Source organism: Sorex araneus, chromosome 1 (genome assembly GCF_027595985.1).
Source record: "Sorex araneus isolate mSorAra2 chromosome 1, mSorAra2.pri, whole genome shotgun sequence".
NCBI classification, from domain to species: Eukaryota; Metazoa; Chordata; class Mammalia; order Eulipotyphla; family Soricidae; genus Sorex; species Sorex araneus.
The window spans coordinates 242898586-242926527 of record NC_073302.1 but is presented as its reverse complement, the minus strand read 5'-3'; the positions used below and the strand labels follow the sequence as shown (position 1 = coordinate 242926527).

The 27942-nt window shown below is 40.4% G+C and overlaps 1 protein-coding gene across 1 annotated transcript in view; it reads right to left on the bottom strand.

The window, feature by feature from the left end:
- LOC101547660 (phospholipid-transporting ATPase IB-like) overlaps window positions 1-27942 on the bottom strand; it is a 151961-nt gene that overhangs the window by 49960 nt on the left and 74059 nt on the right. The window contains exons 23-25 of the mRNA XM_055127367.1: window positions 26663-26727; window positions 7348-7520; window positions 3912-4095 (exon numbers count right to left, since the gene is read on the bottom strand). Of these exons, the coding sequence (XP_054983342.1) occupies window positions 3912-4095; window positions 7348-7520; window positions 26663-26727 (422 nt within the window). The remainder of the gene's footprint in view (window positions 1-3911; window positions 4096-7347; window positions 7521-26662; window positions 26728-27942) is intronic.

Genomic DNA, 27942 nt, shown 5'->3' with positions numbered 1-27942 from the left:
AAACTACAGAAGCAATTTTTAGAGCCTTACAAAATTAACTTCTCTTACTATTAAAAAGAAAAATTAAGGGTCTGGAGTGATAACACAGACGGTAGGGCGTTTGCCTTGCACGTGGCCGACCCGGGTTCGAATCCCAGCATCCCATATGGTCCCCTGAGCACCGCCAGGGGTAATTCCTGAGTGCATGAGCCAGGAATGACCCCTGTGCATTGCCGGGTGTGACCCAAAAAGAAAAAAAAAAAGAAAAATTAAGCATAACTTCTGTTTACCCAGAAAATGCTGTCAGCATTTTTACTTGTCTTATAGAAGGCTCTGAATCTAATATAATACAAGCAAAGACCCTATATATGAGAAGGAGTCAAGAGTTATTAATTAAGAAAACAACATATTGAAAATAAGAACCTGATTTCCATCAGTGATTTTCCTATTTACCAAGTATAAGCAACAAAATCTTATATGTCAGTACCCTATTTCCTATGAGCAAATGAAAACATCAAAATAAGAGAAGTAATATGTAATCTTAAAAAGCATTTTTAAGCAGAGAGAGAGTATGGGGAATATTGTCTGCTATTGAGGCAGGAGTAGGGTGGGAAAGGGGGGTTATACCTGGGATATCAGTGGTGGGGAATGTGCACTGGTAGAGGGATGGGTGTTTGATCATTGTGAGATTGTAACCCAAACATGAAAACTTGTAACTACCTCACACTAATTCAATATATTTTTTTAAAAACAGTGTTTCTTAAGTATTTGCTTCTACTTTTTTGGGGGGTGGACCTTTCATTGAAATTTTAATTTTGCTGATCAGGTTCCTTGGTGCTATCATTTCTGGTTGCAGTTTTTGTATTTCCCCTTTCATACATTTTTGTGCTTTCTGAATGCCTGTGCCGTTTTTTCTTTGAGCTTATTTAAAAATCTCCATTTTTATATCTCAAAATCTTGGTCTGAGAGGCTATGTAGCTGTTGAAGCTGGTAGAATCTGCAAGACTATTCTCTTCAGTTATAGAGCTAACCTGTTCCCCACTATGCTAAAGGATACAATAGTCAAAACAGTATGGTAATGGAATTAAGGCAGACTCTTAGACCAGTGGATAAGAACTCAGAGTCCAGATATATGCCCTTAAGATATGGTCAGCTAATCTTCCACAAAAGAACGAGGAGGGTGAAACAAAGCTTAAAAAGTCTCTTCAATAAGCGGTGCTGGCTGATCATGCAAGTGGAAGCAAACATAAACAAATGGGACTACATCAAACTTAGAAGCTTATGCACTTCAAAAGAAACAGTGACCAAAATACAGAAAGAGCCCACAGAATGGGAAAGAATATTTACCCAATGCCCATCTGATAAGGGATTAATATCCAGGATATACAAGACACTTGTAGAATTGTATAAGAAAAAAAAACCTCCAACCCCATCAAAAATGGGGAGAAGAAATGAACAGAAGTTTCCTCAAAAAAAGAAATAAAAATGGCCAAAAGGCACATAAAAAAATGCTCCACATCCCTAGTCATCAAGGAGATGCAAATCAAAACAATGATGAGATATCATCTCACATTACAGAGACTGGCACACATTCAAAAGAACAAAAGCAACCAGTGCTGGCGTGGATGTGGGGAAAAAGAGACACTCCTTCACTGTTGGTGAGAATGCCGACTGGTCCAGTCTTTCTGGAAAACAATATGGACAGTCCTTCAAAAACTAAAAATTGAGCTTCCATATGACCCCACAATACCACTTCTGTGAATATATCCTGAGAATGCAAAAGAGAACAGTAGAAATGACATCTGTGCCTATATATTTATTGCAGCACTGTTCACAATAGCCAAAACCTGGAAACAACCCAAGTGCCCTAGAACAGATGACTGGTTAAAGAAACTTTGATACCTCTACACAATGGAGTACTATGCATCTGTTAGGAGAGATAAAGTCATAAAATTTGCTTATAAATTGATAAACATGGAGAGTATCATGCTAAGTGAAATGAATCAGAAAGAGAGGGACAGACATAGAGGGACTGTACTCATTTGTGGAGTGTAGGGTAACATCACATGAGGCTGACACACAAGGACCGTAGATACAAGGGCCAGGGGGATTGCCCAATAGCTGGAAGACTGCTTATGAGTGGAGGGGAGAAGGCAGATGGAGTAGAAAAGGAATCACTAAGAAAATGATGGCTGGAGGAATCAGTCGGGATGGGAGATGCATGCCGAAAGTAGATAATGTACCAAACATGATAACCTCTCAGTGTCTGTGTTGCAAGCTATAATGCCCAAAAGTAGAAAGAGAGTATGGGGAATATTGTCTGCCATGGAGGCAGAGGGAGGGTGGGAAAGGGGGGTGTATACCTGGGATATTGGTGGTGGGGAATGTGCACTGGTGGAAGGATGGGTGTTTGATCATTGTGATATTGTAACTCAAACATGAAAGCTTGTAACTATCTCACGGTGACTCAATAAAATTTTAAAAAAAATTTTTAAGTGGTGCTGGAAAAAAATGTTGTAACTGAACTCAGATCCCTATTTTACACTCTGCACAAAAGTCAATTCAAACTGGATTAAGGACCTTGATATCAGACCTCAATCTATAAAATATTTCCAGGAAAGCATAGGCAGAACTCTTCATGACTTACAATCTAATCTAGTAGCATCTTCAGTGAATCAATGTAATTAGCCAAGCAAAAATAAACATATAGGACTACATGAGTTTAAGAAACTATGCAGTACAACGGCAATATAACTAGAATGAAATGATACTCCATAGATTGGCAGAAAATATTTGCCCACCATTCACTCATTGAGTAATATCCAAGACATATAAAGCACATGCAAAACTTAACAAAAACAAAATCTTTTAAAAACAAAATAGAAAGAAAAGATGAACAGACAATTCCTCAAACAGATTATACACGTAAAAAAAATCAGTAGTGGTGTGGATGTGAGGAGAAAGGAACCCTAATCCATTGCTAAAGCAAATGCTGACTTATATAACCTCTTTGAAAATCAATATGGAAACTTCTTAAGAAAACTAAGAATAGTACTTGTAACAGATTAAAACCATGTTTCAGCATCTACTCCAAGGGCAATAAAACATTATTTCAAAAAAGACATTTTTGTTCTTATGTTGACTGTGGCACTAACACTAACTAAGCTCTGAAAAAAGATTATAAGATAAAGAAACATATATATGTGTGTTTTATATATATAATTTCCCATTGTATACATATATGTGTGCATACATATAAACATGTGTAGTATATATATGTATACTAGTTGACTATAGAAAAGTGAAGTCAAAAAAGAAAGTGAAGTCATGCAATTTGCAGCTATGTGGATGGAACTCAGAAGCAGTTTTCAGTCAGAAGGAGAGGGACAGTTACAGAATGCTCTCTCACATATGGGATATAAAGAAATATAGAAGGGAACAACAAGTGGCCAAAGGCAACAGAACTGAAGAGTTGTTCCACAGAATTTACCTAACCAGGGGGTGGGGGACATTGGGGAGTGTCCCTAGGACATTGGTGGAGGGGAGTGGGCACTCTGGTGGTAAGTATGGTATTGAAATTGTTGGAATAATGTATACTTGAAACTAGTATTAAAAGTATTTATATATGGTATCGTGATACAAATAGTGAAAAAAGAAAAAGAAATGAAGCTGTGGGCCTTCCTTAAGAAACACAATTACAGATTGGAGAGGCTGATATTAAGAGATTATATCAAGAGGATTATAGGGGGGTTTGTGATATCAGTTTGGTTAACCTTTGACTTTGCAAAAATCCATGAGGACAAAACAAAAGAGAGCCCCAATTTTCACTGGTACTTTCATATGGAAAGCAGCCTGCTGAGATTAGGTAGCATTTACTATTGGGCACCAAAGGTCTCTGACAATCTGTCTGGTTGATCAGTCATGACACTGACCTGTGCAATGGCAAAATCCGAGCTGTTGGTTGCCTGCATGCCCTCATTCCCACTGATTCCCACACCCACATGGGCAGTCTTAATCATGCCAACATCATTGGCACCATCTCCAATGGCAAGAGTGATAGCCCTTACATGTTCCTTAATCAAGGTCACTATTTCAGCCTTTTGCAGGGGAGAAAACCTGAAAGCAAAGACAGAGAGGATCATTTTTCTGTATTGATTTAGTCCATTTTACTTTATGCTAAAAGGAGTCAATAATGAAATATACCTAACCACATTTCAATGGTAGTTACTACTGAGTTTCCCTATTGTTAATTAAACTACCGATTTACATATAATTTTCACATATAATGTTTTAACCCATCCACATAAAAAAATTAGAAAGAGACATAGAGAAACTGACACAGTATCTTCTCAACATCTCCAAAGAGATGGATCATCAGTTGTCCAGTTTACATGAAAATAAACTTTTTAGTTTGCCACTTTCCCCACTGTTTCTGGCTTTCCAGCATTGGTTTATTATAGAACTCATTCTCATGAAAGGAAGAAGTGAAGGTATAGTATTTTCTGAAACTAACTATGAGGAGTCATTAACCCAGAATATGAAACTACAGAGTTTCTCTTGAAAGTCAAACCATATTCAAACAAACTTGAAAAAATACAAAAACATGAAGGCTTTTAATTTGGGGCTCTATTCAGAAGAGTTACATTTCTGTTATGTGAACAAAAGCAATCAAAATGTAGGTGATATCATCTCAAATGTTTGGTTTTTCTGATGTTATGTATTCAGTTCAAATTAAGATACATTACTGTTCCCTTTTTATCTGAAACAAGATATAAAACAAATTTTATATTCCTAAAAAATAAAATAGTCTAGAAAATTTAGGCTGGTGAGCAAGAAGACCGTCAGGAGTGCGTTCATGATTTACCTAATTGGGACTTCAGTTTGTCTTGCGTTTGCCAAATCCTGGGTTTGATCTCTGAAACTACAAGCAGTTGCCTAAGCCCCACCAGGAGTGATCACTGAGCACAGAGCCAGGAGCCCTGAGCACCATCAGTGTGACCCAAAAAGAAAACAGAAAAATGAAAGCAAACAAAACAGAAAAAAATAAAAGTTCATTCAATCTAAATAGTCATAAAAAATAATTATGAGAGCTGGAGCAATAGTACAGCAGGTAGGGCACATGCTTTGCACATGCCAACTTGGGTTCGATTCCCTGTACCACTATGGTCCCTCAAGCCATGCTAGGAGTGATCCTTGAGTGCAGAGCCAGAAGTCCTAAGCACTTCTCTGTGTGACCTCCCCCCCCACAAAAAAAAAGACTAATTTTCGTGAGCTAATGATTACTGAGTTTATTTGTTTTCTCTTCCCTACAGAATTTTCAGTTGCATGCACTAAATTCATTTTGGTTTAAACTGGACTTAGATTCAGCTTTTTTATCATTCCCCTCAGCTCTGACTGAGTAAAGTTGAAGTCACAAAAATCTAAAGACTGAACTAACAAGGTAACAGGCAAGAGTAGAATGAAGAATCGATGCTGCTGCATTAAAAATAAAAACAGACGATAAATGAATGTAATCACAGTACTTCTAAAGGAACCATCTGGAGCATTCAGTGGACCTTAATGATGAATGAACATATTTATAATTTCATTTATAACTCCAGGCCTCAAAGTATTTTAATCATTGGTTCATGTGATACTCTTACTGAGGATGAAGAAACAACTATTCTGTATATTTTCATTATTTTCTCAATGCTAATCATCTTGGCTGGAGATCAGGGATTCTTAAATTATTTTTCACTCATGACCTGAGAAATTAACTCATTTGCCTGAGAAATTTTCAGGCAACCCAGATATAAAAAATAGATATACAAATCAAATATTTACTGATAGTAACTAATAATTTATTTTTTAAATTTTTAACATATTGGGCCAAGTAAACAGCACAGCAGATAGAACACTTGCCTAGCACATAGCTGACCCAGGTCCCATCTGGCACCACATACAGTTCCCCAAGCCCACCAGGAGCGACCTCAGCACAGAGCCAGGAGTAAGCCCTGAGTACTGCTGGGTGTGGCCAAAAAAAATTCCAAAAAAAAATTAAGTCATCTGGCACGTTATGGGATCAAAACCCACAGTTTAAGAAGCTATGATACAGATGATCTAAGTTTTTAAACCAATGCTTTTAATCTGCATTAATACTTTTAACTTAGTTTTAAATTAACCTGGCTCTGAGTATAACCCCTGCATCACATGCTGGCCCTCCTCTGACTCCACTAGTTGTAGTTCCAGTCACCTTGAGCACAGAGCCAGGAGTAAGCTCTGAGCACCTTTGAGTGTGGCCCCAAAGCACAAAACAAACAATAAAAAGGTAAGCAAGAATAATGGAGTAGGGGCTGGAGCGATAGCACACTGGGTAGGGTGTTTGCCTTGCACATGTGTTCAATCCCCAGCATTCCATATGGTCCCCTGAGTACCTCCAGGAGTAACTCCTGAGTGCAGAGCCAGGAGTATCCCCTGTGCTGACCCAAAAAGAAAAAAAAAAGAATAATGGAGTAAACACAGGAATTTATATATTCCTGTTGGTAATAGAATTTTTTTTTCAGATTTGTCTCTCACTCTAAACTGTGAAGCTTATCCTTACTGATGACCTCTTTTATCAATAAACAACTTCTCACTAGAAATTACAAACTATGGATAGATGCAGTAGCTGAGTTGGCCTAGGTATGCCTGGTCTCCAGTCCCACAATTCTAAAGCCTCCCCACTCTGCAAAAAGGCCCAGCACTTTACCAACAGTCAACTCCCACAGGCATAAAAAAAAGGCCCAACACTGAAGCCATGCTGCTAAACCACCCCAGCTCCACTGCTTCTGCGGCTACACAACATCTGCAAGTTTCACAGTACTATAGCCCAGTAGGAGCACAGAAAATCAGATGGGAAAGTTATGTAGAAGCCTACTAAGTTCAGTGAGCAAAAATAAAAACACAGCTCAACTAGCACCTAACAATGACTTTAGTAATAACTTCATGAGATATATGTTGTAACAAGTGATATAAAGTAAATTATTTTGTGCCTGCTAAAAGGGGAGGCTTAGGGATGGAGTGAGAGAGCAACTAAGGACATTGGTGGAGGGAAGGTGAGGTAGATGTTGAAATATTAAATACCTGAAACAACTATATTATAAACAACTTTGTAAATGATGAAGTTTAAATAAAGTTTCAATAATTATTTTTTAAAAATTGCAAACCACTATATAGTAACTCTTAATCTTAAGTGACTAAAATTAAACTTAGATCCTTCATTTCAACTGGAGTGTTCCTTTTCCCATTAAGTAACTTTGTTTCTGCAAATCTTTACATTTCTAAATCTGTATTTTCTCTACATAAAAGCATTATGTAACAAAGAGAGAAGACTAGTGAATGCAGTCTTACCTACAACACAGCACTGTTTTACATGACATAGCCAACTTGAGAAAGTTTTTCATAACTCCAAAATGGAGGGCATGCTTCAACGTTGCACCATCAATGATGAGGACCAGATCATTTTCTTTACCCAAAAATTTCCCAAGATCTTCACAGTTTTGGTTAATTTCTGTTTGTGTTGCCTAAAACAGAGAAAGAGAGAGAGAGAGAGAGAGAGAGAGAGAGAGAGAATCACTTTGTCTTTTTCACTTTATTATAATTTTTTGGTTAGGTGGCAACACCTGAGGATGCTCAGGGCTTACTCCTGACTCAATGCTCAGGGATCACTCCTGATAGTGCTGGGGGACTGTCTAGTGCTGGGGATCAAACTTTAAGCCCTGAAGGCTGGAGCAGTAATACAGTGGGTAGGGTGTTTGCCTTGCACGTGGCCGACCCAGGTTCGATTCCCAGCATCCATACGTTCCCCTGAGCACTGCTAGGAGTAATTACTGAGTGCAAAGCCAGGAGTAACTTCTATGCATGGCCAGGTGTGACCCAAAAAGCAAAAAAAAAAAAAAAAAAAAAAAACCTTAAGCCCTATGCTAGCACTCCACCTGTCTTCCTTTCCTCATTTTAAATAGAAATGAAAGACATTCTGAGTCAAATTGATAGATGAAGGAAGATGCTTTTCTCATTGTTCTCTTCACAAGCCACAGATAAATAAAATATAAGGGGGGTGTGGAGAGTTAGTACAGTGGATAAAGCACCTGTCTTGTGTCTTACTTAGGTTCAATCCTCAACACCCATATGGTCCCCCAAGACAGCCAGGAGTGATCCCTGAGCACAGAACCAGTAGTAAGCCCTGAGTACAGAGCCTGAGTACAAGTTGTTCACTCGTATAATCCTGAATAGAATAGGCAGAACACTAGATGAAGGACAACCATGAGAGCAAGCCAGGTTCCGAAGGAGATTCAGCATGATAGACCAAATCCACAACAGTGACCAAACTCATTGAAGTTTCAAGAGAGTTCAAGATGCTGCTCTGTCTAACGTTCATCAACTTAAAGAAGGCCTTTCATTCTGTTGAGACTGAAGCAGTCTTCAAAGCCCTGACCAAACAGGACATTCAAACTCAGTATATCAAAATCCTCCACAAGCTGTATTGTGGATTCACCACCAGGATCTCACCATTCTACAAGGAAGTGATCATTGATGTAAAAAGAGAGGTGCAGCAAGGTGATACCATTTCACCGAAACTCTTCAGTGCCACCCTTGAGAACATCATGCGATGACTGGAATGGGAAGGAATGGGAGTAAAGATAGACGGTTGGCAATTACACCACCTCCACTTCGCTGATGACATCGTTCTCATACACCAAACATTAGCCAAGCAGCACAAATGCTGGCCGACTTTGACCTCGAGTGTGGAAAGGTCGGATTGCAGCTGAATCTCAACAAGACGATGCTCATGAAAAATGAACTAGTCCCTGAAGCTCCATTTGCTCTCAATGGAATGAACATCTCCGAGTGCAGCAGCTATGTGCACCTGGGTCGAGAAATCAACATAAGGAACAACTTGGCGCCAGAACTGCTCAGGAGAAAGAGAGCAGCGTGGGATGCATTCAAGAGCATTGAAGAGGTGGTTAAGAGGATGAAGAACCTCCGACTCCAGGCACAGCTTTTCAATTCTACCATTCTTCCTGCACTAACATATGCCTCAGAGACCTGGGTCTTATGCAAACAGGATGAGAACGCTATTTGGGTATCCCAAAGAGGAATCGAAAGAGCTATGCTAGGAGTATCACGTCTCACTCAAGTGAGAGAAGGAATCCAGAGTTCTGACCTCCGTCGATGGTCAAAAATCAGGGACGCTGTCTCGTTTGCCAAGGTATCAAAAATCAGATGGGCCGGTCATGTAATGCGATTCAGAGACGACCGCTGGACTAGAGCTGTTACTGACTGGATTCCACGGGACATCAGAAGACCTCGTGGCCGCCCACCAACTAGATGGTCAGAGTTCTTCGTCAAATCCGTGAATGAGTGGTTTGAGGCTCTTCCTGTTCCTGGAGCAAGCAGATATCAATGGGCTGCACTAGCACGCGACAGGAACAAATTGGCAGCCTTACTGGCGTCCACTTGAGCAAATCGAAAATCAACAGGACAACAAGTAATACAAGTGATACAGAGCCTGGAGTAAGCCCTGAGCACAGAGCCAGGAGTATGTCCTGAGCACCTCTGGGTGTAACCCAAAACAAAAGCAAACAAAAAAGAACGTAAACAAAAATAATGCAGTAAACTCCTACAAAGGATCTGATTTCTAAAAAAAATAATAATATGTGGTGTAAACACAGGGATTTCGTGCCCAGTGGTGGCAGAACCTCCTGCCCCCACACCAGGATGTCTTCACCGGGGACCCTCGGAGGGGGGCAGGTTGAGTTTCCCTCCCCGCCCCAAGCAGAACCCCAGCAGCCAAAAACCTCCAGAACCCAGCCACAGCCATGCACAAGGCCACTCCTTATGCTCGAATGAGCCTCACCTATGAAGGAACCGACAGAGGAACCCAGGTATGCAGGACCCATGACTGAGATCTCCAAGCCTGGTTGGATTGGGATTGCATCTCCTCCACCCAAATCCCCAGTTTTCCAGTTGCTTGGCAGTCACACCCACAAACTGCTCCTGGCTCCATGTAATCTCATCAAAAGGTGCCAGGGTAGGTCCAGCATGTGATTCAGGGATCATACACAGGGCCAGGGCCTTGTATATACTGGACATGTTCTCTACCACTTGAATTATCTAACTAACCTACAGAAAAATTTTAAGCACATCAAGCATTAAAACTTTTTAGAAAGTAATTACTATCCCGAATTCTCTCAAAAGGTTTTAACTGCTCCTTAAAATGTAATAAATGTGTCTCCTGAGAGTAATCATTAATTTAATAATCAAATTACAAAGGCCTGAAAGTCTAGTAATAATTCAAATATTGTACATTTGATACCATGAAATGACTAATATATGCAATATAATGTATACCTTATTAAACACCTCCACTTTTACTTTATCTGCACAGCTGACTAAACTAAATAGTTCATAGATGCTCTCAAATGACTTATAATTGATATGCTCCCTCAAACATTATCTTACAAAACTGAACCTCTTGAATTAAATATCTCTCCATATTTTATTTGCTTACTAAATCCAAAACTTGATGCTCTTCTAATTAAATACACCATTTTCAGTTTTACAATTGCCAGGGACATTCAAGTGCTTGAGCGGCAGTTGTTAGGAATTTTTTTAGTGCTATGTGTTAGGCAATACAATATTATTACACCACACCAAGCAAAGTCTTCTACCATCCTCACTGGGCCCCTCTCTTTCCCCTGTTTTGTCTATATGTCCCCTTCCCCCACCAGTTCTGTTGTCAGAGGCAAAGAGTTTAATTTCACCGGAAATTGTCTCTTTTTTTCCCTTTTCTTTCTTTCTTTATTTTTATTTTTATTGAAATACTGTGAGAGTATAACAAAATTGCTCATAATTGTGTTTCAGTCATACAATGTTTCAACACTCATCCCTCCACCAGTGTCATTTTCCAACACCACTGTCCCCAACCCTTCAAGCCACCCCCCTTACCCCAGCCTGCCTCTATGGCAGGCACCTTTCTACTCTCTTTCTCTCTCTCTTATGTAGGCATTATGGTTTGCAATACAGATGCTTAAAGGTAATCATGTATATCCATTTCTTTTTAAACGCTTTTATTGAATCACTGTGAGATAGACCCTTACAAAGCTGTTCATGATTGGATTTAAGTCATACAGTATTTCAGTACCCATCCCTCCACTAGTGTACATTTCCCAGCACCCGTGTCCCCAGGTTCCTTTCCATCACCCCCCTCCCCCCACCCCACGCCTGCCTCTTTGTGGGCACTTTTCCTCTCTCTCATGTATATCCCTTTATCTGCTTTCAACACTCAGTTCTTGTCCAGATGATCATTGCCAACTATTATTGTCATAATGAACCCTCCTCCATCTTAACTACCCTCTGTCTCCCGTACCATTTACCAACCATTGACCAGTCCTTCTGGCCCATTTTCCCTGGCCTTGGATATTAGTTCCATACTTTGCATGTTCCCCCTTTTCTTTTTGTTCTCAATCTACCTGAGGGCTTCTCCTGGCAAACTGCACCAGTACTTCATGGCAAAGGCCTAAAAGGGTGATGCTGCTGAGTCTCTGATGCCCTGCCCAGGCATTCCCAGCAGTGCTCAGGGTCTTCAGGGATGCACTTGGTGATGCTCAACAGACCGTGTGTGGCCAAGAATGGAACCCAAATCAGGTACATGCTTTGTCTAGTGAAAGGTGGAGCTGAAAATATGCCATCCCACATTACAACTTCGCTCTGAAGGAGGCAAGAGACTATATAAGACAAAATATTAAGAATAGGGTGCTCACTTTGGACAGTGGGTAGTCTTGCACACAGCCCACCCAGTTCAATCTCTGACACCATATAGTCTTGAGAATTCCACCAGGAGTTAATACCTGATCATAGAGCCTGAGATAAGCCCTAAGCACCTCCAGGTGTGGCTTCTTGAATTACATTGACAGTCTTGCTGTGAGACACCACCTTTGATCCTTTGTTGAATAAGAAATCCTTTTTTAAAAAATTTTATTGAATCACCGTGAGATAGTTACAAGCTTTCATGTTTGGGTTACAATCACACAATGATCAAACACCCATCCCTCCACCAGTGCACATTCCCCACCACCAATATCCCAGGTATACCCCCCCTTTCCCACCCTCCCCTTGCCTCCATGGCAGACAATATTCCCCATAGTCTCTCTACTTTTGGTCATTATAGCTTGCAACACAGACACTGAGAGGTCATCATGTTTGGTGCATTATCTACTTTCGGCATGCATCCCCCATCCCGACAGATTCCTCTAGCCAGAATAAGAAATCCTTTTTTTTTTTGATGTTTTAATTTTTTTTATTTTTTTAAATTTAGTTTTTAATTAGTGAGTCACAGTGAGGGTACAGTTACAGATTCACATATTTTCGTGCTTGTTTTTCCCTCATGCAAGTTCGAGAGCCCATCCCTCCACCAGTGTCCATTCTCCACCACCAATGAACCCAGTATCCCTCTCACCCCCCAATCCCATCCCCCACCCCACCCTGCCTCTGTGGCAGGGCATTCCAATTTGTTCTCTCTCTCTCCTTTTGGTTGTTGTAGTTTGCAATAGGGGTATTGAGTGGTCATCATGTTCAGTCTCAAGTCTACTTTCAGCACGCATCTCCCTTCCTGCGCAGGATCTCCAATCACATTTTACTTGGTGTTCCCTTCTCTATCTGGGATGACTTTCCCCCAGTGTGTGAGGCCAGCTTCCAAGCTATGGAGCCAACCTCCTGGTATTGCATACTACTATTCTTGGGTATTAGTCTTGGGTATTAACATGGAAAGTATCGTGCTAAGTGAAATGAGCCAGAAAGAGAGGGACAGACATAGAAAGATTGCACTCATCTGTGGAATATAAAATAACAGCATAAGAAATCCTTAAGGAAAATTCCTGAGATCTGCTCTACCATTTGATGCTAAGGGGATGAATAACATATACATGAGTCCACATATTACTTTGCGGCCCAGAACTGGTAAAATTTGGTGCCACATGTCTCGCCAAACACCACAACATCAAACCACAGGTTATGGTATTAGCAATCTTCTGCCTTTTGAACAGAAAAACCTCCACAGTAAAGCTCTGGCTTCTACTGTCCTGGTCAGACAAACAACAGTATACACAACGTTTCATATCCTTTCATTTCAGCTAAGCTGAACAAGTTTTTCTGGATTCTCCAGGGGCTGAGGGGACTCCTTTTAAATAGAATTTGATCCCTTGTTGAATAAGAAATCCATTTTTAAAAAATTTTATTGAATCACTTTGTAAGCTATTCAGTCATGTTCAGTCATATCAATGCATGGCTGACCTGTGCTTTCATAAGCACCCTATGAAAGTGGGAATAAGGTGTACTAAATTAAGAGTCTGGCAAGTCTTGAGAATCACTTCTGGTAATTATAATTTTTCTATCTAGGTTCTGAGTTGTGAAATTTGTTTTTCTTTCATTGACTATCTTTATTCTCTCTTTTTTAATTAGTGAATCAACATGGGGTACAGTTACAAACTTATAATCTTTCATGTTTGTATTTGGTTTACATCCCTCCACCAGTGCCCATTCTCCTCCACCAAAGTTCCCAGTATCCCTGAAACCACTCGCACCCCATCCCCCACCACCTCACCCTGCCTCTGCAGCAGGGCATTCCCTTTTGTTCTCTCTCCTTTTGGGTGTTGTATTTTGTAATAGAGGTATTGAGTGGCCATCATGTTCAGTCTATAGTCTACTTTCGACATGCATCTTTCAACCCAAATGGGTCCTCCCAACATCCTCTACTTGGTGTTCCCTTCTCTATCTGAACTGCCTTTCCCCCCAGCATGTGAGGCCAGTTTCCAAGGTGTGGAGCAAACCTCCTGGTCCTTATCTCTACTACTCTTGGGTGTCAGTCTCCCATTCTGTTATTTTATATTCCAGAGGTGAGTGCAATCTTTCTAAGTATGTCTCTCTCTTTCTGACTCATTTCACTTAACATGATACTTTCCACATTGATCCACTTATATACAAATTTCATGACTTCATCTTTTCTAACAGTTGTGCTGAAGGATTCATTGACCTTATCCACAGGGTGACCAAGCTCATTGAGATTTCACCTCTAATTCGCTGATGACATCATTCTAATAACACCAAATATCAGCCAAGAGGCAAGAATCTGGCCAACTTTGACCATGAGTGTTGAAAGTTGGACAACAGCTGAATCTCACGAAGACAATGTTCATGAGAAACAGACTAGTTCCTGATGTTCCATTTGCCCTCAATGGAACAACCATCTCCGAATGCAGCAGTTATGTGTATCTAGGTCGAGAAATCACTAGGACAAACAACCTGGCACCTGAACTGCACAGGAGGAAGAGAGTGGCATGGAACGCCTTCAAGAGCATTGAAGAAGTGGTTAAGAGAACAAAGAACCTCTGGCTCTGGGCACATCTTTTCGACTCCACCATTCTTCCTGCACTAACATAGGCCTCAGCGACCTGGGCCCTATGAAAACTGAATGAGAACGCTATTCGGGTCTCCCAAAGAGAAATCAAAAGAGCTATGCTTGGAGTATCACATTTCATTCAAGTGAGAGAAAGAATCAGGAGTTTTGACCTCCGTTGACGATCAAGAATCAGGGACCCAGTCTCGTTTGCCAAGGTGTCGAAAATAAGATGGGCTGGACACGTAATGCGATTTAGAGATAACGCTAGATTAGAGCTGTTAACGAGTGGATTTCATTGGCATCAAAAGACTGTGTGTCCACCCACCTACGAGATGGTCAGACTTCTTTGTCAAGACCCTGAACAAATGGTTTGAGGCTCTTCATGTTCCTCGAGCGAGCAGATGGCATTGGGCTACACTAGCAGGAGACAGGGACAGATGGAGACATTACTGGAGCCCACTCGAGCAAATCAAAGATCAATGGGATGACAAGTGACAGTAGTGATACATCTTTTCTAACAGTTGCATAGTATTCCATTGTGTGGATGTACCCAAGATTCTTTAACCAATCATCTGTTTTGAGGCATTCCAGTTTTTTCCAGATTTTTGCTATAGTAAACAGTGCTGCAATGAACATACAAATGCAGATGTCATTTCTACTACCTTTTTGCCTCTTCAAGATATATTTCTAGGAGTGGTATTGCTGAGTCGAATGGAAGTTCAATTTCTAATTTTTTGAGAATCATCTATATTGTTTTCCAAAAGGGCTGAACCAGTCAGCATTCCCACCAGCAGTGAAGGAGAGTCTCTTTCTCCCACATCCACGAAAACACCGGTTGCTTTGTTCTTTTGGATGTGGGCCAATGTCTGTGGTGTGAGATGATATCTCATTGTTGTTTTGATCTACATATCCCTGATGATTAGTGATGTGGATCATTTTCTCATGTGTCTTTTGGTTATTCGGATTTCTTCTTTGAGAAAATTTCTGTTCATTTCCACTCCCCATTTTCTGATTGGGTTGGATGTTTTCTTCTGGTAGAGTTCAACCAGTGCCTTGTATATCATTGATATTAACCCCTTATCAGACGGATATTGGGTGAATATCCTTTCCCATTCTGTAGACTGTCTTTGTATTCTGATCACTGTATCTTTTGAGATGCAGAAACTTCTCAGTTTAAGGTAGTCCAATTTGTTTATCTCTGTTTCCACTTGCTTGGCCACTGGTGTGTCACCTTTAAAGATATCTTTAGCTTCAATGCCTTGGAGGGTTTTGCCAACCTTGTCTTCAGTGTACCTGACGGATTCTGCTCTGGTGTTGAGGTCTTTAATCCATTTTGATCTGACTTTTGTGCATGGTGTTAGGTAGAGGTCTGAGCCCATTTCTTTGGATGTAGCTGTCCAGTTTTGCCAGCACCGTTTGTAAAGAGGCTTTCTTTTCCCCACTTCACATTTCTTGCTCCCTTATCAAAGATTAGATGATCATATATTTGAGGGTGTGTGTCAGGATATTCAACCTTGTTCCATTGGTCCGCAGCTCTGCTTTTGATCCAATACCATGTTGTTTTAATTATTACCACTATGTAGTAGAGTTAGAGTTGGGGAAGGTGATGCCTCCCATCTTATTTTTCCCAAGAATTGCTTTGGCTATTTATGGATGCTTATTGTTCCATATGAATTTCAGGAGTGTCTGCTCCATTTTTTGAAGAATGTCATGGGTATCCTTATAGGGATTGCATTGAATTTGTATAATGCTTTGGGGAGTATTGCCATTTTGACAATGTTAATTCTTCCTATCCATAAGCAGGGGATATGTTTCCATTTCCTCATGTCCTGTTTTATTTCGTGGAGTAGCATTTTGTAGTTTTCTTTGTAGAGGTCCTTTACCTCCTTAGTTAAGCTGATTCCGAGGTACTTGTTTTTTTTTCTTTTGATATTAGGGAGATATGTGCCTCATAGAAACTGTTTGGGAGAGTTTCTGTTTCTTCAATTTCCTGGAAGAGCTTGAGAATAACTGGCAATAGGTCTTCTTTAATGTTTGGAAGAATTCTCTAGGGACCATAAACCACAAGGTACATTGAAGACAAGGTCGGCAAAAACCTCCACGATATTGAAGATAAAGGTATCTTCAAAGATGACACGGAACTAAGCAATCTAGTAGAAAGAGAGATCAACAAATGGGACTACATTAAACTAAAAAGCTTCTGCACCGCAAAAGATACAGTGACCAGAATACAAAGACTATCTACAGAATGGGAAAGGATATTTACACAATACCCATCAGATAAGGAGTTGATATCAATGGTATATAAAGCACTGGTTGAACTCTACAAGAAGAAAATATCCAAGCCCATCAGAAAATGGGGCAAAGAAATGAACAGAAACTTTACCAAGGAAGAGATATGAATGGCCAAAAGGCACATGAAAAAGTGCTCTACATCACTAATCATCAGGGAGATGTATATCAAAACAACCACGAGATACCACCTCACACCACAGAGACTAGCACACATCCAAAAGAACAAAAGCAACCACTGTTGGAGAGGATGTGGGGAGAAAGGAACCCTTTTACACTGCTGGTGGGAATGCCGGCTAGTTCAGCCCTTTTGGAAAACCATATGGACGATTCTCAAAAAACTAGAGGTTGAGCTCCCATTTGACCCAGCAATACCACTGCTGGGAATATATCCCAGAAAAGCCAAAAAGTATAGTCGAAATGACATCTGCACTCATATGTTCATCACAGCGTTATTTACAATAGTCAGAATCTGGAAAAAAACCCGAGTGCCCTAGAACAGATGACTGGTTGAAGAAACTTTGGTACATCTATACAATGGAATACTATGCAGCTGTTAGAAAAAATGAGGTCATGACGTTTGCATATAAGTGGATCAGCATAGAAAGTATCATGCTAAGTGAAATGAGTCAGAAAGAGAGAGACAGACATAGAAAGATTGCACTCATCTGTGGAATATGGAATAATAGACTATAAGACTAACACCCAAGAATAGTAGAAATAAGTACCAGGAGGTTGTCTCCGTGGCTTGGAGGCTGGTCTCTCATTCTAGGCAACTCAGGGAAGGGAACACCAAGTAAAATGTGGTCGGAGGTCATGTGGGGGAAGGGTGAGGCAGGCCAAATATAGACTAGAGACTGAACACAATGGCCACTCAACACCTTTATTGCAAACCACAACACCTAATAAGAGAGAGAGAACAAAAGGGAATTCCCTGCCACAGTGGCAGGGGGTGTGGGAGGATATGGGATTGGGGGGGTGGGAGGGATGCTGGGTTTATTTGTGGTGGAGAATGGGCACTGGTGAAGGGATGGGTTCTCGAACTTTGTATGAGGGAAACATGAGCACGAAAATGTATAAATCTGTAACTGTACCCTCACTGTGACTCACTAATAAATAAATTTTTAAAAAATAGAATTCTCTAGAAAATCCATCTAGACCTGGGCTTTTGCTTTTCAGAAGACTTTTGATTACAGTCTCAATTTCTTTGATATTAATAGGTCTTTTCAGATATTCCAGATGTTATTGGTTCAACGTGGGATATGACAAGAATCCAGGAATTTGTCCATTTCTTCTAAGTTCTCTTGTTTCATGGCATACACCCTTTTGAAGTAGTCTCTGATGATCTTTTGAATTTCTTTGTTTTCTGTTGTGATACCCCCCTTTTCATTTCTGATTCGGTTTATTAGGGTTCTCTCTCTCTTTCTTTGTGAGCTTTGCTAGTGGTTTATCAATCTTGTTTATTTTATCAAAGAACCAACTCTTGGTTTCATTGATCTTTTGAATTGCTTTTTTGGTTTCCGTGTCGTTAATTTCTGCTCAAGTTTTGTTATTTCTTTTCTTTTGCCTGGTTTGGGCTCCTTTTGTTGGTCCTTTTCTAAGATCTTGAACTGTGAAATCAAGTTATCTATATAGGCCCTTTCTTCCTTCCTGAGGAATGCTTGCAGAGCTATAAATTTTCCCCTTAGCATGGCTTTAGCTGCATCCCATAAATTCTGGTAACTCATGTCTTTATTCTTATTTGTTTCCAGGTATCTTTTGATTTCTTCCTTGACTTCCTTCATGACCCACTCATTGTTCAACATTGATTAATTAATTTATTTGATATTAATTTCCAGGTGTTTGATTTGGTTCTCCGTGTCTGTGCATGATTAACTTCTATCTTCAGTGCATCGTGGTCTGAAAAGATGATACAATTTCTATCTTGCTGATTCTATTGAGGTATGTTTTGTGACTCAGTATGTGATCTATTTTGGAAAATGTTCCATGTGCACTGGAAAAAAATGTGTATTCTTTCTTTTGGGGGATGCAAAGCCTGTATAGATCTATCAGCCTTCTCTCTTCTATCTCTTTCTTCAAAGCCAGTGTTTCCTGCTGAGTTTTAATCTTGTTGATCTCTCTAGAGGTGATAGGTCAGTATTGAAGTCTCCAACTACTATTGTGTTGCTAGCAATGTCCTCCTTAAAATCTGTTCGCAGTTGTTTTAAGTATTTAGCTGGTCCCTCATTAGGTGCGTTCACGTTTAGGAGTATAATTTCTTCCTGTTGTACATATCCCTTGATTAGTAAAAAATGGCCTTCGCTGTCTCTTCTAATCTTTTCAACCTAAAATCTATATTGTCGGATACTAGTATGGCCACCTTAGCTTTTTTGAGTGAGTTGTTTGCTTGTAGGATTGTTTTCCATCTTTTGACTTTGAGTCTGGTTTTGCTCTGACTGTTAAGATGTGTTTCTTGTAGGCAGCAGAATTTTGAATTTAGTTTACAAATCCATTTGCCACTCTGGTATCTCTCAATTGATGCATTTAGGCCATTGATATTGAGAGAGATTATTGTCATGGGGTTTTGTGCCATCTTCCTGTACAGGGTTGTTGTGCTTGTACGGGTTTTTCTTGTCTTACAGTAGCCCCATTAGTCCTGCTTTTAAGTTTGGTTTTGAGTCTATGAAATTCCTGAGCTGTTGTTTATCCATGAAATAGTGTATGGTTCCTTCAAGTTTGAGTGAGAGTTTAGTCAGATAAAGTATTCTTGGTGAGGCGTTCATTTCATTGAGTTTTTTTCACTATATCCCACCTTTGCCTTCAGGTTTCCTCTGATAGGTCTGCTGTAAATCTAAGGGGTGCTCCTTTTTATGTGATTTTCTTCTTTGACCTTGATGCTTGCAGTATTGTGTCTCTATCCACGGCATCCATCATTCTGACTACCTTATGTCTTGGAGTCTTTTTACTAGGGTCTCTTTTAGCTGGCACTCTTTGGGCTCCTTGGATCTGAATGCCTGCATTCTCCACCTCTGGGAACTTTTCAGCAATACCTTTAACTGTGGCTTTTTCACTAGGGTTGTCTCCCTTTCCTTCTGATACTCCAATGATTCTAATGTTGTTCCTCTTGAAATCATCCCCTAGGTCTCTGATTTGCCTAGGAGCTATTTTGAGGTCTTTTCCCATTGCTTGTTGTTCCCTGTAAGCTTTCTGCAGATCATTTCAAGCTCACTGATTCTGTCTTTGGCTGTAGCCATTCTACTATTGAGGGCACTCACTGCATTTTTAATTTTATCTACAGAATCCTTTATTCGTGACACTTTTTTTGTCGCTTTTTTATTTCTCCTCTCATTTCTCCCTGTATTTTCTTGGCTGTCCTTTCCACTGTTTCTTTCATATCCTCCTTTAATTTACTGGATGTCTGTTGAGACGTTTCTTTGAGTTCATTGAACATTTTCCACATTTCATCGCTGAATTCTTTATCGGAGAAATTGTATTTGTGGGTAATGCTTGTTGAGGCTTCTGGACGCTTTTCATCATCTTCTCCTTGTGGTGGGAATTTTCACTGTTTCTTCATATTTTTTAGGTGATATGGTGGTGGGACTTTCTGTTTCACTATCAGTATTCCCCTCTAGTTGTGAGAAAGGGCTCTGGATGAGCTCGTTCGATGATGGTCACCTTTTCCCCCTTCTAGAGTTTCACCTTCTTCTCAAGTGCTCCTCAGCAGTTTATTTGAGGTCTCTAGTGAAGCTTTGGAGGATGTATTCTTTAATGTTAGACTTGTAGAGCTTCTTGTGATACCAGTATTATGGTGCAATAGAAATAGGCTACTAGATTATTGACCTAATGTGTTTGAGATGGCCAGGATATTCTCCCGAGAATTCAGTGATGGAGATGAAGATGTGAGTCCAGAATGCCAGGAAAGGGGGAAATAACCATGGCCATCCCAAAATAGGCCACGTCCACTTATGTGGAGGCCACGCCCACTAGCGAGAAGTGGGTGGGGTGCAGGCTGGGGGTCACATACTTGGGACGGGGAAAAAAAGCCTTGGCCCTGGAGTACGGTGTACACCAGCACATGGGGCAGCGACCCGGGAAGCAGAGGTGGGAAGGGCTCCGGGTTCGAAGGTGTGGGCACCGGTTTGCCATTTTTTTTTAATTTTTAAGAAATTTTTAAATTTTATTTATTTATTTTTTATTAGTGAATCACCGTGAGGTACAGTTACAAACTTATGAACTTTCATGTTTGCATTTCAGTCATACAATGATCATTTACATCCCTCCACCAGTGCCCATTCTCCTCCACCAATGTTCTCCCTCCCACCACCCACACCCCAACACCCACCACCCCACCCTGCCTTTTAGGCAGGGCATTCCCTTTTGTTCTCTTTCCTTTTGGGTGTTGTAGTTTGCAATAGAGGTATTGAGTGGCCATAATGTTTGGTCAATAGTCTACTTTTGGCAGCATCTTTCATCCCAAGTGGGTCCTCCCAACATCCTCTACTAGGTTTGCCTTTTTTATAGTAAAAAAAAAAAACTAAATTCAAAGTCAAATTAATCCTGGTCATATCAGAGAATAAAATCACAGGACAAATTTTTAACCTGAAATCTGTAGAGAGAAAAGTGAGTACAGAAAGTTTTAATTAACACTGTATCTATAGAGCAGAAACCACTAGAACAATAATCACGAAAAAAATACTTAAGTAGTAATTTTTAAGTAGATTTTTATTTTATTTATTTATTTTTTATTTTTTCATGAATCACCCTGAGATACAGTTACAGACTTACAAACTTTCTTTTTTTTTAATTAATTTATTTATTTTTAATTCGTGAATCACCATGAGGGCACATTTACAGATTTATACACTTTTGTGCTTATGCTTCCCTCATACAAAGTTCGGGAACCCATCCCTTCACCAGTGCCCATTCTCCACCACCAGTAAACCCAGCATCCCTCCCACCCTCCCCAATCCCATCTCCCCCCACCCCGCCCTGCCACTGTGGCAGGGCATTCCCTTCTGTTCTCTCTCTCTAATTAGCTGTTGTGGTTTGCAATAAAGGTGTGGAGTGGCCACTGTGCTCAGTCTCTAGCCCTCATTCAGCCTGCAACTCCCTTCCCCCACATGGCCTTCGACTACATTATAGTTGGTGATCCCTTCTTTGAGTTGCCCTTTCCCCAGAATGTGAGGCCAGCCTCCAAGCCATGGAGTCAACCTCCTAGTACTTATTTCTACAATTCTTGGGTGTTAGTCTCCCACTCTGTTATTCTATATACCCTAGATGAGTGCAATCTTTCTATGTCTGTCTCTCTCTTTCTGACTCATTTCACTCAGCATGAAACTTTTCATGCCCATCCACTTAAATACAAAATTCATGACCTCCTTTTTTCTGACGGCTGCATAGTATTCCATTGTATAGATGTACCAAAGTTTCCTCAACCAGTCATCCGTTCTAGGGCATTCGGGTTTTTTCCAGATTCTGGCTATTGTAAATAGTGCTGCGATGAACATAGATGTGCAGATGTTGTTTCGATTATACTTTTTTGCCTCTCTGGGATATATTCCCAGCAGTGGTATTGCTGGGTCAAATGGGAGCTCAACCTCTAATTTTTTGAGAGTCGTCCATATTGTTTTCCAGAAGGGCTGAACCAGTCGGCATTCCCACCAGCAGTGTAGAAGGGTCCCTTTCTCCCCACATCCTCTCCAACAGCGGTTGCTTTTGTTCTTTTGGATGTGTGCTAGTCTCTGTGGTGTGAGGTGGTATCTCGTGGTTGTTTTGATCTGCATCTCTGATGATTAGTGATGTAGAGCACTTTTTCATGTGCCTTTTGGCCATTCGTATTTCTTCCTTGGTAAAGTTTCTGTTCATTTCTTTGCCCCATTTTTTGATGGGGTTGGATGTTTTCTTCTTGTAGAGTTCAACCAATGCTTTATATACCATTGATATCAACCCCTTATCTGATGGGTATTGTGTAAATATCCTTTCCCATTCTGTGGATAGTCTTTGGATTCTGGTCACTGTATCTTTTGCGGTGCAGAAGCTTTTTAGTTTAATGTAGTCCCATTTGTTGATCTCTGTTTTTACTAGATTGCTTAGTTCTGTGTCACCTTTGAAGATACCTTTATCTTCAATATCGTGGAGGGTTTTGCCGACCTTGTCTTCAATGTACCTTATGGTTTGTGGTCGAATGTTGAGGTCTTTAATCCATTTTGATCTGACTTTTGTGCATGGTGTCAGGTCAAGGTCTAAGCCCATTTTTTTGCATGTGGTTGTCCAGTTGTTCCAGCACCATTTGTTGAAGAGACTTTCCTTGTTCCACTTTACATCTCTTGCTCCCTTATCAAAGATTAGATGATCATACATTTGGGGTTGTGTGTAGGGATATTCCACCCTGTTCCATTAGTCTATGGCTCTGCCTTTGTTCCAGTACCATGCTGTTTTAATTGTTACTGCTTTGTAGTAGAGTTTGAGGTTGGGGAGGGTGATGCCTCCCATCATCTTTTCCCCAAGAATTGTTTTAGCTATCCGTGGGCGTTTGTTGTTCCATATGAATTTTAGGATTGCTTGATCCATTTCTTTGAAGAATGTCATGGGTATACTTATAGGGATCGCGTTGAATCTGTATAATGCTTTGGGGAGTATTGTCATTTTGACAATATTGATTCTCCCTATCCATGAGCAAGGTATATGTTTCCATTTTCTCATGTCTTCTTTTATTTCACGGAGTAGCGTTTTATAGTTTTCTTTGTAGAGGTCTTTTACATCCTTGGTTAAGCTGATTCCGAGGTACTTGATTTTCTGGGGCACGATTGTGAATGGGATTGCTTTTTTCCTGTCCCTTTCCTCTGCCTCATTGTTTGTATATAGGAAAGCCATGGATTTTTGCGTATTGATTTTGTAGCCTGCAACTTTACTGTATAAGTCTATTGTTTCTAAGAGTTTCTTAGTAGAGGCTTTGGGCTCCTCTAGATATAGTATCATATCATCTGCAAATAGTGAGAGTTTGATTTCTTCCTTTCCTATCTGGATGCCCTTGATCTCTTTTTCTTGTCTAACAGCTATCGCACAGACTTACAAACTTTCATGCTTACATTTCAGTCATACAATGATCGAGCACCCATCCCTCCACCAGTGCCCATTATCCACCACCAATGTTCCCAGTATCCCTCCCACCTCCCCCACCGCATCTCCCCCACACACCTCTGTGGCAGGCAGATTCCCTTTTACTTTCTCTCTCCTTTAGGATGTTGTGGTCTGCAATGCAGGTTTAAATAGTAATTTTTAAGAAATTTGTTAAAGGCTGGGTGTGGGCTAACATGAAGAACAAAATTTCTTTAACTCAAATTCTTAAGGAAGTCCAGTAATTTTGTGTGTATACATTTGGGAACATTACCAGTTTTTCTTGATGTAAAGCCAAGAAAAAATATGCCTCTTAACTCAGGCAGTATTTGCAAGGAGGAAAGTAACTATTCTGAAAAATTCTCAGAGCATTCTTTATAACAAAAAGTGAAGTCTCTAGGGTTAAGGAGTTTAACCCAGTCTTCATCCCACATAGAAGTAAGAAATTTACCCTGTTTAGAACACTTCTAGCTTCCCTCTTTCAGCTAAGTAGAAGAAAATCCACTAAGAAACACTGTGAGGGTGCTACGATTTACAAAAATACTGTAATTTAATCATTAGATGATAACATATTTTCCCTTCAACCTCACTAGCTATGGAGGAAGAAGCATTCGAAAGAGCAAGTATTATCATCAAAAATCATACAAGTAAATAGAGAATGGAGTAATGTTGAAAGAACAACACCAACCTAAAATTTTATATCTAGTAAAATTAGCCTTTAAATGAAAAAGGAACAATTTTGTGCCTGCCTAGGGGGCAGGCTTGGGGATAGGTGGCAAACTGAGGACAATAGTGGAGGGAAGGTCACACTGATGATGGGATTGGTGTTGGAAAATTGAAGGCCTGAAACAGCTGTACTATGAACAACTTCATAAATCAGGATGTTTGAATAAAATTTTAAAAAATAAATTAAAAAATATTTAATAGAAAAATAATGGGCAAGTTTATTCAGTAATTTACTCCTGAATTTCTATCATTCCTGTAATGTAAATGCAACCTACCAAACTTTTGATAAGAACAAATATATCAAGAGAGTATTTTTTTTTTGCTTTCAGTTTTCAAATCAAAGATCTGAGTCTTGGATTTGGAATGATTCCAGGATGGTATTAAGGTCTAGCCTTAAACAGGGGTTTGAAAAAATTTTAAGTGATGTGGAACAGAAAACCGGCAAAATTTCCAGATTCTTGGAGGAGATGCAGAAGAAATCTAGACTTTCCAACCGACTTGAGTAAGGGGTCGACAGTCAAGAAGATTAAAAGGAATTGGATAACCCTCAAATAGTAAGTGGTTTACAGTAATACTAAATATAAAATATAACTTTTAAAAAACACTTACTTCCTTTTTTCTGCTGCTCCACAAGCATGATCCTGGAGGCCAACTGAACTACTTTGGACACGAGCAGCTTGCAGAAATGCCTCCAGACTGTGAACTGAGCCACTGCCCCATGCGGCACCAGCAGGGAAGGGTTTCTCTCTCTCTCTCAACCCTTCCTTCCTGGGCACAGCATGGCGATCGCCGCTTTTTGAGCACAAAATGGAGGTATCAGCTCGGCTGACGCGAGGAAGATCCCAGGGGGTGGGGGGTACCGGCCCCGCCCTCTGCTGATATTTAAGTGCAGTGGCCACATGTGGGTGGCCTTTCCACTGCTCCACGAGCACAATCCCAGAGGCCAACTGAACTACTTTGGACACGAGCAGCTCGCAGAAATGCCTCCAGACTGTGAACTGAGCCACTGCCCCATGCAGAGCCAGAGGGGAAGGGTTTCTCTCTCTAGGCTTCTCCATCTTATGAGCACCACAAAAGGAAAGTAAAAGCTTGCAGTGATGCAATTTCTGGCAGAATTTTCCCTGGACTTTATACAGAAATCCAAAACCAGCACGACCTAATATCTCTTAATTGTCAGCAATGTGAAACGGCTCCTTTTTAGCAGGTCTGACTTTGGGGGGAAAACTCCAAACAATAATAGTGAGTTTTTTGTTGAAATATTGAAGGTAATCAAAGTAGCAGCCATTTCTCTAGACTGTGAACTAAGCCATAGCCCCACGCTGGCCAAGGAGAGGAAATATCCTTCTTTCTTGGTTCTTTTCCCTTTTAGGGGAGAAACGCGGCGTGGCGTCTACCATATTATGAGGTCTATTAAGCAGGCACGAACTTGGTGGTGCAGGAAGGGGGGAAAAATTATGTATTTGGAACAGCGGGACAAGTGGGCAGTCTTGGGTCGGGGCCGATAGCAGCTCATGCTCCGCCAAAATTCGACCTGGGTGGCCACACTTTTGTGCGCCTGCTTTGCTGCTGATTGACCAGGATCTGGAGGCCAACTAGATTACTTTTGGTTCCAGAAACTGCTTGCAGCCATGTCTCTAGACTGTGAACTAAGTCATAGCCCCATGCCGACCGAGGACGGGAAATATCCTTCTTTCTCAGTTTTTTTTCCCTTGTCGAGCGGCATGGCATCAGCCATACTATGAGGACTATTAAGCAGGCACGAACTTGGTGGCGTGGGAAGGAGGAAAAAAAGAAGTTATGTACTTGGAACAGTGGGACTTCATATCTCTTCATTCTCAACAATGGAAAACTAATTATCAAATGCTTCCTTGTCAGTAAAACTGTTTTTTTTTGGGGGGGGGGGAAACTCCAACTACAATAGTGAGTTTTGTGTTGAAATATGAAATGTAATCAAGGTAAAGAGAAAATGAAGTGAAATTTATCAGTTATGCAGGTGGGGGTGGGGGGGTGGGAGGTACACTGGGGTTTTGGTGGTGGAATATGGGCACTGGTGAAGGGTCGGGTGTTTGAGCATTGTATAACTGAGACATAAGCCTAAGAACTTTGTAACTTTCCACATGGTGATTCAATAAAATAAATTTTAAAAAAACCACTTACCTCAAGAGTATTTGTATTCAGTTCTATACGAGGCATTTGAGTTGTAATCAATTTGCAAGCAAATGCTACAAAGGAAGAAGTAAAAATATCAAATATTTGAAAACTCAAATTCTTTCAGGAGCTCATTTGAAAATATATTTGTTTATATCATATTTTGTGGCAGAATTGTTGCCACCACAAAATAATCATTCCCTAAAGGGGTATAGATGATAACCTTTCAGCTTCTGTATTGCAAACCAGAATGCCTAAAATGAGAAAGAGAGAGAAGAGAAGAGAAGAGAGGAGCCTGATGTCAAGGCAGGCTGGGGTCGGGAGTGGCTTGAAGGGGTGGGAAGGAAACTGGGGACATTGGTGCTGGGAAATTACACTGGTAAAGGGATGGGTGTAGGAACATTGTATGACTGAAACACAATTATGAACAATTTTGTAATGCTCTATTTCGTGGTGATCCAATAAAAAAATCTCACATGATTCAATACAAAATAAATAAATAAAATTTTTAAAAATCATACCCTGTGTTTTAAGTAACCACAGCACAAATTTTTTGTTTTGTTTTATTTGGGGGCCACATCCAGCAGTGCTCAGGAGTAACCCCTGAGCACTCAGGAATCTGCACTCAGAAATCACTCCTGGAACACTCAGGGAATTATATAGGATGCTGGGGATCAAGTCAGGTTAGCCGCATGCAAGGTAAGCACCTTACCCACTGTACTATCTCTCTGGCCCCACGGCACAATTTTTTAAAAACTGCACGTAATGGTAAGTATATTTACCAAAAAAATGTGTAATAACATCAATGATTATGCGGTGAAATTTAGTGCTCTTTCTTCTTTTATTGTGCTGTGCATTTCATTATTATCATTTCAAATTAGGAAGTGCAAGGTCCTGAACAATAGTACAGCATATAGGGCATTTGCCTTGCACATGGTACACCCAGGTTCAATCACTGGTATCCCATAAGGTCCCCTGAGCCTGACAGGAGTGAACCCTGAATGCAGAGCAAGGAGTAACCCATGAGCATCACTGGGTGTGGCTCAAAAACAAAACAAAAACAGATTAGGAAGTACATCACAAAAACTGAACAAAAGGCTGAAGGGAGCAAATAAGTATCAACATTTATTTACTTTAATTTTAGGGGGAAACAAATATAAATGGTTGTGAAGGTACATATAATAAGAAATCTCATCAGAGCTCTTAAATGTCAGTGGGTTTTAATTTACATCTTTCTGTGACAAGCTTATGTTCATTCCTTATAACAATTCAAGGTCTCTGATGAAGGT